We start from the raw sequence: 16,159 nt of genomic DNA, 5'->3' as shown, positions 1-16,159 counted from the left end.
AAGAATATTTAAATTCATATTCTTAATCCATAATACAAATGCACTAATGTCCTCCAAGTAAAACATACAATTTCCTAAGTATTAGCCTGTGTATTCTATAGTGTGTATGTGTATGATTAGATAGATTAGAAAGATTAAGTACTCATTAGTAAAACATAATGGGGTGCTTTCCCAGCGTTGAATTTTCTTTGAAAAGACATTTTATAACAGATTGACTTAGAAATATTGTAAGGGTTGTTTTCCTGTAACAGAACTGTAGTTTCACTAGGGATGTATTTTAAACCCATTCCCAATGCAGTGTGATAACCCAACATAATTCAAAAGCATTCAGAAATTCAGAGGCTTACTTGAATTTACCACAAATTATCAAAGAATTATTTTTATTTTCTTTTTGAAAGTAATTCACTGAGGGTATGGAAACCTTTATTTCAATAGTTCTTGGGCTCCTTTCCATTCCTCCCCCTCTGTAAACTCATGGCTGTTTCACACTTTTTTTTTCTGTTCCTTTTCTCACAAAAGAAAAAGTAAAAATGAGACAGCCATTTGAAATTTGGACTACATTCGTATCAGATATTTCACAAAGTTTGCAAAATATGATTGCAAAAATCAGTTTTGGTGGCTGAACATCAATGAGCTTATATTTTTCTAATAGTGCCTAGATAGATAGCTTTTCCTGCAGGAAAAAAAAGAAAAAAGTGGGAGGAGCCATAATCAGCAGATATAATATATTTTAAAACCTAAAAAAATTTTTTCAATGCCATAGTAACTGGGAAAGTGAATACTTTGAACTCCTCAGAAATTTATTAACAAGCCTGTAATGTATTTTGCTGTACTTCTTTTGCAGAAAACCTCTAGCCTACATGGACAGATGCTTGGGACTGCCCTCAAAATATCAGTTATAAACTTAAGCAATTTTCATTGCATCTGCAAATCTACAATCCAGAACAGTGGCCAAAAGAAGGGAGTAAAACTCTGAGTCAGTGTGAGCATGAGAAACAATTCCTTTGTGGAAAAAAAAATCTCAAGGCAAAAACCAGCCAATTTAGTACAAAACACTTGGCAGCATGAGGGTAGAGATGTTCTCCTTGTTTGGGAGTATTTTGGAACCTTACTTTTCCATCTTCACACTTGGTTCCTGACAGCACAAGACCAGGATCGGGCATGTCATCACCCAAATACACGTGGGTACCACGACACAGAATCTTGCCACCTTCCTGAAGTGGGATATTCGTTTCTATGGAAACAGCATTGGTACCAATTACAGGTCGATTTGCTCCTCCTTGACACTGGATTTTTCCACATTTAGCATCTCTGCAGGAAATAAACCCAAAGATTAGTTAAATAATTTCAAATGCTATAAGCCCTCTCCCACCACCCTTGCATCTGTTCCTGTGTTTGCTGGGAGAGACCCTACCTGGGTTCACATTTAGCAAAGGAGCTCTTGGAGTCTTTGCCACAGTTGCCGTAAGGATCACCTGCAGAATTTACTCTCTCAAAGCAGATCCCAGGAGCAGGTTTCGCACCTGAAACAAAACCTAATCAGAACTTTCATCTCATACAAGGTGTTTTTAATAATTTTCTTTGAGCTCCACTGGTGCTTTAGGGGAAGGTAGGATGTGATCTGCGTATTGATGAAGCACAACAAAACAGTTGTGCTGGATCAGCATGCTAATTGAAGAGCCTGAATGTGCGGCTTTTCCACTGTTATTTGTCTCTCTTGGCAATGCTGAGCAATAGACAATGCAGAACTCATTCTCTTTCAGAATTTCTCTAGATGATACCCCTCTTGTGAATCCTCTTAGGACACAAAAACTTTTAGCAAATGCCAAATCTAGTTTGGTGAAGAAAGGCGAAGGCCAGCTGGTAAGGTAACTCTCTTCTTTTTACCGGAGTCCACATGATTCTAGTGAGACCCCAAGAGCGGAAGCCAAAGAAAAAAATTTTCAAGAAAGGCCTTTTTAAGTGCAATTCAGAACAAGAAGAAACCAGGAAAAAATCCAGTTGCAAACTGGAGTGCTACATGCCTGTAAAAACATGACCACATGACATGACAAAGAGGATATGCTGCTGTTAGCTCAAGGTAATATACTGGGGAGAGGGAAGGAACCCTTCCTCACCTTAATTCTCAGTAAATCCAGTCCCGAGAGGAAAGACTGACTTGAAAGAAGGGTTGTTTCTACCATGGTGGTAGAAGTAGGAATCTGGGAAGACAGGCAGCATCTTGTTCTTATCTACTGTAGTCTTTCATGATGGAGACATATCCTAACAGCAAAGGAACTTCCCTGGTGGGAGTAGTACTGGAAATGTTTGTGCAGACAGATTACTCATCCCTACATTTTCAAAGTTAAAATGTACTATTAGAACATCTATTCTAACATCTTATATGGACAATCTGCTATCCATTTTCCCCCAGGTTATGACCAACTACTGAATATCTTCTAGGGGAAGATACATGCATTCATCTGAAACATCAAGGAGGTGGATGATCTACTTCCCTGCTTTGACTGTTGCAACAATTAATTAGTCCATGCATTAGCATTTAATCCCTTTGTTCTACTGTGAAGCGTGGCTTTTATTTCCAATAACTGTTGGTCCTTGCAAGATTAAGAGGCCCTTTGTGAGGGCCCTTTACTACCCCATATTTTCTTTCCATGAAGATAACTAATACCACAATCAAGTCATTGCCAACATTTCAACTACTCCAATATGTAGACTTGCTTTGAGGAGACAAGGTGGTAAGGAGATGTACTGGCTAAAACCCTTAACAGATATCTGCTAGGTACATATTTCTACTTTTGATAAATCAACCAAACCAAAAAAAAAAAAAAGAAGTGGCAGAAAATGATGTGATAGCCTTAAGGCTGAAAATATACCATTTCTACAGTGTTCCCTGATCTTTAACAGAGACAGAATATCTGAGTTAATGTCACATTTTTTCAAATGTTTTGAGCTACTTCCAAGTGTGTACGCCTCTAACTGTAGGAAAAACATATCTTTTATTTAAACATTGCTGAAGATTTCATTTGAAAGCCCTCAAAGAGGAAGAAGGTTTTTTTAAAGAAAAGGGGTCAAATTCCTGGAGAAGAAAATACAAATACGGTTGTAAAACTTCCAGTTAGTGTGGATCTTTTCACTAATCACTCAGAGATTAAAGCCTCAATTAATTATCTGCATTTCACAGTCAGAAGCTTGACTAATACTATATACTGCTGAACAGCAATCTAGTGCTATTAAGGACAAAATATTAAATCTTGGAGAGGCTTAAGATGGCACCCTCTTTTCCTTCTAACATTTTTACATACTGAAACTGGAAAACTAAAAAGGCACAGAAGGAACAGAATATGAGCTGTTGGTTCCCTGGAGAGCAGGACAAGAGCTTGAAATTCTTTGGAAGATTACGATCAAGCCCGCTGAGTTCAGAATATTTCTCAAATCTGGAACTATTAAAAGTGATTCACACAGGAGTCTTTCACTTCTTTTCATTAAGCCACAAGCAATAATCAAAAAATCAACAAAAGCATCCAGACAAGGCACTGTGCAAAAAGCAAAAGTAAAATTTCCATTTTCGGCATGTAGATTCCTCCTCATCATTCCAGGGCAGGCATATTAACTATTCAGCTTGATACAAACATTAACATGTGCATATACTATGCCAGCTTTGGAAGGGAAGGAAGAAAACATGCTGTAAGAAAGAGGCCAAGTAAAACTGCTTTTCTCCCACAAAGACTGATTTGCTCAGACCTACCTCGCCAAATGAATAAGCCCCCCTCCACCTCCCATGGTTCTACGTAATTGCTGTGGGTCTCGATATTTCTTGGCCAGGAGCCTTGTGCCCCAACTAGTTCATCCAGTAGCATATCATTGCAATGACTGAAGGCTTCCAGGGAGCTGTGGCAGCAGCAGCCCAGAGCACAGCCACACTTTCCCCAGAGTGGTGTGTGGCTCCAAAAGCTGCCAAAAAGCAAAATGAATGCTCATGTCCTGTGCTTTGACTGCAAATGACCCAACACAGACTTATTTAAAAAATGGTGTTAAAAAGAGAAAGGGCTCACTGAAGTACTAAGAGAGTTTAAGGTATTTATCTTCCTCTCTCACCTGGTGCAATTTTTGTTTGGTTGGTTTTTTTGAATGTAGAAGTCAAGTGTGCTACACATGATAGAAAGCAGCCTGCAGGAAGAAGAACACATCTGCAGCATCCTTGCAGGGCTCAGACAGCGAGCTTTAACTCCAACCAATAACACTTGACAAGAAAAAAGATCTCACGGAGTACAAAAAAATGTTCCCCTGCCAGGCTCAGAGCAGTCTGTGTATGAAAACACCTGGTACCCAGTGATCATCTGCAGCTTGGAAACCAAAATCTAACTTCAATTTCTGTCTTTGGTATCAAACCAGCACACTTTGTTGCTTGGGATTCAGATGGCTGTTCCCTCTCCTGACTGGTTTCTCACAATATTTGGACTTTTTAATAGATGAAAACATATCGGAGCGTAAGAAGCTGAACAGATGGAGCTACCAAGTTAAAAGGAGGTTTGCAGAGGATGCTGAAGGAAGAGAATTGTAATGTTGTGTTTCTGGAGGAAACCCATTTATCATGATTCCACCATATAAACTACAGCAGAAAGTCCTGTCGTTCTCTATTTTGCTACCTCTACAGGCAAAGGCAAAATGATTTGTGAAAGATTTCCAGTGGTTATTAAGTGCGTTGAGCAGGATGAGCAGAGTTTATTTCACTCTGCTATTGATAATTATAGTATCATGACCCTGTAATTAAGGTCCTGTCAGCCTTTCCACGCCAAGCCTTATTCAAGGGATTAAATCAGCTGTTTGAAACTGCAGAAGGTCAAAGCTCACCACTGCAGTTGTCAGCCTGGAGACTTTTTTTTCCTCCAAATGTGTATATTGATGAGCCCACTTCTTTCCCTATAAGGCTGCAAAAAAAAGAGATGTTCTATGCTTTTGAAAGCAATACAGAAACACTGTGTCATTTCAGATCAGTGCAAGACCTGCTGCAATGAGAAAACACCATCACAGACTCCTGAAAAAAGAAATTTCTGACCATGGTGCTGATTCCAAAACCAGAGAAACACCCATTATCAGGCAGAAAGCAGAAAAGAAAGCTATTTCAATTCAGCACCCAACAATGTCTCAAGACCTATTGAAAAAAAAAAGAAAAAAATATGCAGTATTTATGGGTGTGGAGGGGAAAAAAAACCTTTGAGTAACAGACTGGAGTTCTGTTGCTCAGGCTATGCCAACTAGCACTACAAAAAAACTATAAATAAATATAGGCACAAAAATACGGTTCTCTGTCATGTGATTTGCACCTGGATTTTAGATCTCATTAAGGTTGTTTTACTGCACTGATGATGCAAAGTAAACTTTCCACAAGCTCCTCTTAGCCTCTCTCTTCATCTTGGTGATCACTGTTGTTAAGTCTGTGCAAGAGTGAGATGTGGTTGAGCTGTTATTTTTTGCGTTTAAGGAGTATGCTAGCTCTCACTACCTCTAAGAATACGGCTTAATGCTTTTCACATCTCCAAAAGAAAAGGCCTGGCCATAAATATGTGATGATCAAAATAGTTTTATTTTACTGAATTAAAATCTTTCCAATGCTTGGATAAATTAGTATTTTTGAAAAAAAAAAAAAAAAAAAAAAAAAAAAAGGTTAACAATGGTATGGTCAGCTAACTTAGATGGGAAGCCCATCTATTTTGCCTATAGGGTTGTACCTGGAAAAAATGGCAAAGCTCTTACACCAGTGACAGGCCTTTGTAACAAATATTGACATTAAAATTAAGATTGTTCCTGACTGAACTGCCACGTCTATGCAACAGATTAAAGTATGTTCTAATTACTGTCATAATTAGGGCCATTGGCTCCCCAGAGTCATTGTTTTTTTCCCTCTTGGGGAAATGTAGGAAAACACACTGACAAATATTTCCTTTTCTTCCCTAAAGAATCATTTTCTTGTCAATGTAGAAAAAGTCATGAGTCTAAAGCTGAGAATCTTCTATTCCTTGGTAATCAATAATTTTTCTCTATCAAGTAGCTTTATCTTTGTATCTAGTAGCTTCTGGAAAATGCCAATGGAGTACCAGACATTACACAAATACATTACTATCGATGTATCTTTCAGTCACACTACTATCAATAGGTCAGATCAGTGAAATCTGATATTTTTGAATATGAAACAAAAAAGGTCACAAGCAATTCATGCACATTTCTCCTTAAGGATAAAAATGACATGAATTAATGTGAGACAGAGAGTAGAGGAATGTGTGTGTTCTGGGAGCAGACTGGAATGAACTTGGTCTTTAAGAGGAATTAATGGCTATTTTCAGAGACTGTTCCCCAGGTGCTCCTCCCCTCTTCCACACCAAGCTTTCCATGCTATTGCGGACAGGGAATAGCAAAAAATATTCCTCTATTTGATTCAAATGTATCTGCTGAAAGTAACAAAAAAACCCCAAGGAAATGCAAGTACTTTTTTCTGGAAACAGGTCCCTGTTGCTCAGCCTAACGTAAACAAGCTCTGACAGTGCTCATCATTTTTCTTTAACTAGATCTAAAAGTACTAAGATTGACTTTTATCATTGGGCTACTGGACATATGTAACCTGATGAATAAAGACAGATATACAAAAGAATACAATGATAAGAAATTCAATATACTGAAAATTATTTTAAGAAAAGTTACTGTATTTTGTACTGCATGGCTTTCTCCTAGTGGGAAGAAGAAAAAAGGAAGCAATGTAAATGAACTATGATCTGTTTTTTCTTTACAGTATAGAACTTTTAAAATTTTTTTTTAAAAAACTGCACAAAACTATTCCTTCACTCCAAAACATGCAGTGGTTAAAAAAAAATATATATAATAAATTACAACAATTTAGTAAAAGGTTCAATATATCTTTTTGATCTGAAGTTCAGAGACAACATCTTAGAGTGTCAAGTCTCTCTGCTGCAAGGAAGGCTGGAAATAAAGTTTTTTCATCTGTGCCATGATATTTTTCCAACTGCATGGCTCACCTAGCATTCTCCCCATTCCACCCCACATCTGCCAGCTCATGCTCCAACCAGATGTAAGTGGTTTCAAAACCCTTTCAAAATCTTTATCCTTGGGTATTCCCAAGAAAAATAAGGGTATTCCAGTTAAAGTCTGTTTGAGCTCTGTTCTTAGCGAAGTCATCTTTCTCAGAAGCAGACGCCCACAGCCTTGACCACTGGAGACTCCATGCACAGCAGTGCCCGTACTGAATAGTCCCAAGAAGGAAGACAAGAAAGAATTAAGGGAGCCCAGGGGGTTTGGAGGACTTGATGTGTTAGGAAACAGCCCTGGCAAGGGAGATACAGCAATTCAGCTCCCTGACCTTTAGCTGAATTTTTCTCAGCAACTGAAATTTTTAACAGTCTGACCAAGTAACTTTCCATGGCATGGGAAACTGGGTCGTAAGGAGATTTTGCTTTATACAAGAGAAAAAGTCTCTGTATCCAGGGGATTAAAAATCCCAGTATGACTAAGACTGGAGGCTATAATTGTACTTGCCTACATGAGCTCATGTCAACTATACGACACGAGTGGGATTCGGAGGAGTGTATCAGATGCATGGTCTGTTCCACGTGGGTAGTTTAATTTTGGTGTGGAACAACTCTAACATGTTCTTATACCCACATGACCAAGCTAACCTGCTATTTGTATCAGTGGCATTATTTCCTGAGATGCTTAATGCTCTTTAAAACAAAAATTGTGAATTGTCCAAGTCCCTGTGAAGATAACAGATAGATACTACAATAGACCTCTAATGAGGGTTTAGACCAAGGGAAACATCTGTGTGTCATTATATTGGTACGTAAATTTTGAAACAGAGTTGAAGGCAGAGAGATATTGAACTGAAAGAGGCTAGGGGAGCTGAAAAAGTTAGTTTAAAAGAAATAAATAAATCTAGCTCTAAAAAATACTTCTCTTCAGGAGAAGTAAAAATAGTTGTCCCATTTGAGAGAGGGGGTAAGTGCTGAAAAGATGCTGAAGGAGACTTATTCCCAGTGAGTTAGTGCTTGTATTTGCAAAAATATGTTACAAGTACTTGAGTTAGTACTTGTGTTTCAGTGGAAGGGCCACAGGACAGTACAGAAAGGTGAATGGCTTTCCTGGGATATCATCTGTTTTGGATAACCCAAGAGCTCATGCTATGAGATTTTTGCAAAAAGTAAGTAAACTTCCATGGGAGAATAAAATTTCTTTCTGCTTGAGTGTATACTGTGCTAAGAGTACTGTCAGGAGGTAGGCTTACAGGGTAATACCAATTATTAAAATACTCACAATGATACAAAAATCTTACATTAATGTCAAATATTGGACTCTGTTTTGGGATGTAGATATACATACATATTTTGCAGATGAGCAATTTAGAGCACAAAAGGAAGCTTACATACCAGCCTGAATAAGGATGGGATTTTGACTTGCCAAGAGCATTCAGCACTTTGTAGGATGACATAAGGCCATATCAAAGTCAATATTAAGAGATTTGTCTAAGTTCACCGAGCCATTTGCAGCAGTGTTGCAGAATGAACCTAGTCACTGTTGCTCTCTACCTCCTGCTGCAAGAAACGAACATGACTGCAAATCAAGGATAAAATGAATCACAAAATGATTCCCTCATTATTCAGTTTGCCATTTCAGAAAAGAATAGATACAGATTGGTAGCGTATAAAATTCCTCCAAATCACACTTTTTTTTTTTTTTTTTTTTTTCCCCCCCAAATCTACCTCACAAACAGACCTCCTGGTTCTCAATCTCACCTTGGCCCCAGAGGGTGATACACTGCTGCTCGTGGGTCTGGCATATCCCGTTGTAGCAATAGCCGTCCACCCTGTGGCACGCGTGCCCGTCGTGCAGGTACACGTTAGCCGGGCAGTGAGGGCTGGCTCCTGTGCAAAACTCGGGCAGATCACAGGAATTACTTGACTCTCTGCAAGAAATCCCCGCTGGTTTTAACTGCAAAACAAACAAAACCCCTCAACTGCTGTAATTCCAATCAATAAGAGTTATGCAGTGGTATAACCCATGCAGTGCATGAACAGCTTTTTCCACTGGCTCTGCACCAACTGACCACAGAGGACAGTTTAAGGATTACACAGCTCTTTAAATACATTTATTTGACACAGGTTGCGAGGGGTTTGGCAGGAAGGAGGGCCAAACTGAAGTTGCAGCTGCAAACACGGCTCAGGTCAGAAGGTAAATCCAGACTGCTGTGAAGTTTTCAAATATGAATCAAAGTTTTCAGCCTGCCTCCTGCAATCACACCTAAATACAGAGGCACAGAAAGAAGTTTGGGCTCTACTGCACTGACCACAAGTCAAACCAGACACCTTTTCATTCATATGGCTATAACCACACAGCGGTGACCAGGGCACCAGCTGAACACAAAACATGTTATTTGTTATGTTACGGCTCATGAAGCCACCAGCCCGCCTGACTCCGGATTCAGCTCCCTGGGATGGAGGTGCATCTCCTCATGGAAGTGTCGCTCTGTCATGGGCATCTAGGTCTTCAACTTATTTATACAACTAGTTCAGATAACTGTTCCTGTCCTGATTTCCCTGGATAACTTACTTTTTTTTTTTTTTTTTTTTTTTTCAGAGCTGAAGGCAACTAGTAGTTAAAGGTGGAAAATGGCAATCTGAACATTCACTTATTGACAACCACCACAGAAGAGGGGTGCGCTCTGGGAGCAGCACTGATTTTTAACTGCATGCCACAGCGCCTTTGGTAAAAAGCAAAAAGACATGAAGATTGATTTTGCTGACAAGCATTTGCTAGCTGCTTTGATAGCTTGCTGCCACTGAACTTTTAGGCAGATGGTTGCCACAGACAATGGAAACTTGCTGAATGCTTTATTAGCCCATATGCAAGAGATAGTCTGAGAATTCAAGAAGGTGAATGCCTGCAGCAAGCTGGCTTTTTATAGTATGTTAGGAGTCCACAGGAGCTGATGATCTGCCATTAGAAATATATATATATGCTGCTGACAGAATTAGTATTTTAAGAGTTTTCCCATAAAAAGAGGGTCCAGCATTTAACGACTGCTTGCCAGAGCACAACCTCCATATAAGCATGAAAAAAAAAAAAAATCAAAGCATACAAAAGTTCATGAAAAAGAAGACGTTTTGCTTGAGCAAATGAAGTGGCTATGAATAGCACAGACACCATTAGAAAAGTCTGTTGATCTGCTCCTTCTGCAGGAAGGAACTGTTACAATTTGAGAGTATTTTTAATTGCTTACATGAAATGCAAGTGTCTTAATGCTTAACGATACCAACTTGCTTGTTGTCCATCCCTGCTTACTGATCTGCAGTTGGGAAGACTGTGGAATTCTGCCCACCCCACAGAGGTAAGAAATGTTTCCATTGGTTCACCTGGCAGTCTTCGCAGCAAAGTCCATGTGCACACACCGCTCCTGGTTTCAAAGTACAGGTAGTTGCATTGCAGCACCGGTTGGTACATTCCTAGATGGAGGATAAATTTAGAGCAGACAACTTTCAGTCACAATGAGCTGTAAATCAAGAGGCTGCCTATAGCTCTGCCAAGAAAAGCGAGGCATGAGATAATGAATTATGCATGAAATTCTACAACTTGATCCAAACAGTCTTGTCTGTCTTTAGTTTCAACAAGCACAATAATTGTAGTAAAACCAGAGAAGCCATTGAGGAAGGCTGGTTTATTCTAGCTATGGGCCTAATCCCAAATATCACAAACAACTCAAGTATGCTGATAACAATCTTGATGCAGCAGTACAGTGTTTTATTTCCACAAAAAAAATCAGCGGAATGATTCCACTGCCTCCACTGAGGATCCAGGACCTGTGTTGCAGTTACTGAGCATCACGACTACAGCTCTCTCTTTTGTGATAGTTGCTCACCAGACTTCTGTATTGCTTGGAGACTGGTGGCTGCCACAGGGAAAGATGATGACACTATTCCATGTAATCTCTTATCATGGTATGCCAGTAATAGAGCTTTGAGAAACGAAATGAGTATGAACTGCATTCTTGCTAACTGATACATCTCAATTTCACACTTACAGATTAGATGGTGGCTTGTGTGGGCTTTTGCAAACTTTATTCTCAGTAGAACGAGCTAGTAAGAAGTTTCAGAAAATAATGGATTTGTTTTTCCAAGATTATGCTCACAAGCTGCAAGTTACATCAGCTGTGCTGAAATCTCATCTCTCTAACAAAAATAGCAGCAGATAAAATTGCTCTTCAGCTGTGTTAAGTCAGTTTGACTTAACAGGGGATCACTAACAATATAGGGAACACAGGAAAAATAAGTGGGTTAGAATGATGTTCACAGCCTCTTGTTACTTTATTGGCTTTTGTAAAGCTTTCCAACTGGAAGATGGGGCTACCACTACACTCACAAATAAACACTCAGAAATAAAGACCAAAATGATTTTCAGCATTTCAGTGTTTTCTCAGACAATATCTGCCTGAATATACAAAGCTAACTGTGCCGCTCTGAAGTAGTGGAACAACTTGCTGCACCTATTTTTGATCATGCCGGAAGGCAGCAGGCTACTCAAATATTTCTGTGCAGCTGTTACATTTAAGAAGCAACGTTCCTCTGCACGGAACTTTTAATAAATTCACCTCAATAGCAATCTGTGAAAAGCAGAGTGGAGGAAAGCAATGTCAGTCCAATTAAGGTACTTCCAAAACAGTCAGCTCCTGTCCCCCATCATCTGGCCCTACATCAGCCAGCCATGGAAAGCAATCAACATTCCACAGGCAGATTGGGGTAAAGACACAGCTCTTTGAATGATGCTACCACAGCCTGTGAAATTTCCAATTGCTCACTCACTTATTACTCATTGTAGGGAATAAGCTTAGTAAATAGATTTTTGTGTCTGGGCTATCAAATTGTCAGGAATGGTTTTAATATTAACAGGCAAGTAAACAGAAAAGGCTCACAAAGCTTTCGGAGGCTGGAGGCTGTCACCTGAAACTATTGCTGTGTTGTAATTTATTATTATTAGTTATTATTAGTAATAACAGCAATGATGGGAGTTAGGTTTCTAGGTGTAGCTCTCCTGGGCTCAACATCTCAGACAAACACAACAGCAATTCTACCACTACCTACATGACTTTGGATACTGTAGTCAAGACATCTTGTTTTCAACCCCACTCTTCTAAGAACACAAGATAGACCACATTGGGTCAGACTATTATCCTTCTAGCCTTGTTTCCCCCTGACAGCAGCCCACAGAAAATTCTGAAGGACAAGAATGTGAACACACATACATGATACCTTCTCAGCCTCCTGGCTTTCCTTTGGCTCCACGGACACTTTTATCAGCTCTAATCTTCAGCAGAAAGGAACTTGCAAGTAATCGACACAATGTGGGGAGCAGCTCCTTCTGCTTGTTTGAATCCTGCCACTTTCTAACTTTGTATGCAGAGTTCTTGTTGGGGCAATTGCTCCCTACTCACTCTTTCCATTTCACTCATGATTTTGTCAGCTTCTGTCGCATTTTCCTTCGTTTTCTTCTTTTCCTGTCACAGCCCCTCCAAAACTTTGAGCCTCCTTATTGCTTTCTTTCAACCTTTTTCATTCTGCTTTATCCTTCCTGAGAGCAGGGTGGGGGTAGGAAAAAAACTGCACATGCAGCTTCAGACGCAGCACGCTGCAGATTTATAGAGGTCTACTGGTGTTTTGTTTTGTTTTTCTATTTCTTCCCTAGTAATTTCTAACAGCCTATTTACCTTTTAGACCACTCTTGAGCAGAGAGCTGACATTTTCATGAGACTATTTATTGCAATATGAAGTCTTGCTCCTCTATGGTCAGAGTCAGCTCAGAGTCCATTATCTCATATGTGATGTTTGGAATGTGCATCACTCTGCACTGAATCCCATTTGTCATCTTAATGCCCAGTCCAGCTGTCTCAGGAGGTTCCTCTGCAGTTCTTCACAGCCAGCTTTCATCTCTAACGTCCTAACTAATATCATGAGCAAATTTAAGACTCTTCACAGGCTATTTATGAATATGCTGAATTGTGTAGTCACCAGGGCACATCTCATGGATACATCACAGCAGCTCTCCTTCCACGGCATAAAATGGATGATTTATACCTGATTGTATTTCCTATCTTTTAACCCAATTTTCGTCCATGCAATATTCTCTCATCCGACAGCTGCCTAGACTCCTAAAAAGGCTTTGGTGAAGGGCATTGGTCTAAAGCCTCTCTGAACTCTTTACAGGCTGCAGTAAGAGCATCATCCCTTTCCATCCACTTGCTAAGTCCTTCAGATCACTGTGCTATGTTTGTAAGACAAGATTTCCTGGCACAAAAGCTGTGTTGACTCGTCCCTGGCATGTCACAGCTGTTCAGGCACTAGCTCTTAATTACATTTGGAAGTAATTTGTCTGAATTCTGATTTACCAATTTGTAGTTTTCTGATCCCCCTTGCAGCCTGTTATAAAATTAGCCACATGTGTCACCTTTCAGTTCTCAGGGACCAAAGATTTTTGCTTTTTTTTTTTTTTTTTTTTTTCCCCTTCTTCTATCTTTATATGTATAATCTACATTAACCCTCCTTCAACAGACACTGTAACACACCAGACTTTTTATGGTAAAATGAAGTTGAAGCTTAATTGGTAGAATCATCCTTGGTCTGGTCTTACACACTTGGCCTGGTGGTGGGCATGCTGGCATCCATTCTACTCAAGAAGATAACCAACACCTGGTGCACATGAGACTAGTGTGGGTGGAGGTGGTCAGAGTCCCTGCTGCATTAACATTCCCAGGGTTATCTGACAGGTGGGAGCTGTGCTACAGTCATGACTCTCCACCTTCATTAATCCACTGCTGTCCCACTGCTAAGGAATGTCAGTGAGCACAGAGCTCAATGCAGGGCTAATATTTTACTTAAAAGAGAAATATCCCTACCAACCACCTGTATCTACATATTCAGACTGATATATATCAGTCTAGCATCTGTTATTGTACATATTTCCATGCCATATAATACTGCAATACTGTTGACAAAACTCAGCTGGTATAAATGACTGGACAGTGAATAATTAACTAATCTAATGGGTTGTCTGGAACCACTCAGATTAGAGCAGTACATTCCAAATTAATTTAATTGGGACCAGGCTGTAGTTCTCCAATATAATTAAAAAGGAAAAACATAGAAAGAAGAGACAAATCAAGTCGGTACTTGCTGATGTTAAGTGGCTTTGACTTGAAAAGGTATCACCAGCATTCAGAAGTGAAAATGAGAAAGATAACTGGGTTAGGAAGACATTTGCAAGCTGCTTGCACTCTATTGACTTTAAACAAGAAGATAAGCTTGCTTCCAACCTTGTTACCCCGAAGAATGAGTGAACTGTCAGGAAATTCTTATGGCTTGTGTAAATCCAATACACTGTATAGACAGAATACAGCAATATCTCGCTGTTTAACTGCCCCGATCTATTTTCTCTGCAGAACCAAATTTATCACAGGAAACAAATCCCTCATCTGCTGATGTATTTAATTCAGATATTCTGAGAGAAGTTCAATGCAGTCAATGAGCATGGGATGCCAAAGGGATAAGGATGTTGGCTCGGATATTATTTGACCCCCAGGTTTTGCCTATTTCCTCCTGATCTGAGCAGACCTCTGACATGCTCTCTAAACTAAATGGAACAGTTTTTGAAGTAGTAGCAAACTTTTTGAGAAGATGTAAAGGCTATTTCTGTTAGTAAGGTAATTGTCTAGTGGCAAAGAAAAATTTCATGGTGAAGGAGGAAAGGTCTTGTACCTAAAAACTGAAGCTGGCTCCAGTGAAAAAATACCTAGCCTATATTAGTATTTATATAGCTATTTATATTAATATTAATATAAGGCTTCTCATATTCTCATACCTTCAATTAACACATGGTATCTTGACAAATTTGAGCAATGTTAACAAATTTATTTTGAGTTTAGCTTATTAGCTAGTACTTAAGGGAATTTCTGTTAGGAACATGACAGTTAGTCGTGGTTAGTCTATTGGTCAAGCCATGCAAGAGTTTCTTCTCTAATAGTGACTCAAACACAGTCTTAATTAAAGCAACTCAAATGCAAGTCAAGCAGAAACTGCCCGCATTTCTCAGGACTTGCAGTTTAAGCTGGTAAGATAGAAGCAGAGAAGGGAGAGTTTCATTTTACATCAAATAGCGTTAAACATGTCAAACCAATTCTTCACTGTTTGAAAACCTGCAGACAGGGGATGAACAGAAATTCTCAGGTGGTGTCTTACATCAGGCTCCCCGCAGTCACACTCCTCTCCATCTTCCACATAGCCATTCCCACACTTCTGTCCACCAAAGGACTCCTTGACCTCAGGCAAGTTGAACAGACACATTCCCACTCCTTTTTCCAGGCTGTTTTCCAGGTCCTTTCTACTGCAGCTACTGAACACCATGGGAAATGGATAGCTAGAAGAAAAATACAGAGGCAAAAAGAAAGGTGGTATTATCAGACGAAAACATCTCTTTCCTGTCATGCTGGTGACCTCCTTAGCACATCTGTGCACAAATGAGAAGATTGTGTTTATTTTTTTAAAAAACCCTTTAACATAGGATTAAGATATAGCACTTCACTGTAAAACTGAGACAAAAAGATTTATAATAATTTCTGAATATTAGTAAGGGAATTTCCATCTTTTTCACTTAAATTTGTAGTTGCAGTTAGGGATTGGACGCATTCACCTTTGGAATTCCTTCTCCCTCTTTTGCATATGTAGTTATAAAGCAAATTTTTATCATGATCCTAAAGAAATGCTGGGCTTGCAAGGAGGATTCCTGCATTTACAGGACTGCAAAATGTCCTAATCCTTCTTGGAAAATTTAGCCTAAAATGGCAAATTCATTCATCTTGCTCCACAGTACGGCAAACTTCCTATTCTTTTCAGGAAAAAAAAATAGAGAAAAACACCGAGCTACTTGATAAGAGCCTGCTTCTGCAATTCATCAAAGTCGAGCTTTGGAACCGCATGATTAAAGCAAATACAGTTCTTATTTTAAATCAGGATGACTGTAAAGACGCTACTGAAAATACCCATAGTTTGAATTTACACTGCTGAGAGCAGGATTTGGCCCTACTGTGCAGGCACGTAGCGACTTCGATTTACTT

The 16,159-nt window shown here is 39.4% G+C and overlaps 1 protein-coding gene across 1 annotated transcript in view; it reads right to left on the bottom strand.

The window, feature by feature from the left end:
* ADAM12 (ADAM metallopeptidase domain 12) overlaps positions 1-16,159 on the bottom strand; it is a 187,449-nt gene that overhangs the window by 18,937 nt on the left and 152,353 nt on the right. Inside the window, exons 12-16 of the mRNA XM_042791292.1 lie at positions 15,285-15,462; positions 10,416-10,505; positions 8,799-8,994; positions 1,415-1,523; positions 1,113-1,311 (exon numbers count right to left, since the gene is read on the bottom strand). Coding sequence (XP_042647226.1) covers positions 1,113-1,311; positions 1,415-1,523; positions 8,799-8,994; positions 10,416-10,505; positions 15,285-15,462 — 772 coding nt within the window. The remainder of the gene's footprint in view (positions 1-1,112; positions 1,312-1,414; positions 1,524-8,798; positions 8,995-10,415; positions 10,506-15,284; positions 15,463-16,159) is intronic.

This window comes from Tyto alba, unplaced genomic scaffold (assembly GCF_018691265.1).
Source record: "Tyto alba isolate M040663 unplaced genomic scaffold, T.alba_DEE_v4.0 Super-Scaffold_1, whole genome shotgun sequence".
In the NCBI taxonomy this organism is placed as follows: Eukaryota; Metazoa; Chordata; class Aves; order Strigiformes; family Tytonidae; genus Tyto; species Tyto alba.
The sequence above is the reverse complement of the archived record's forward strand: the minus strand, read 5'-3'. Positions and strand labels throughout refer to the sequence as shown.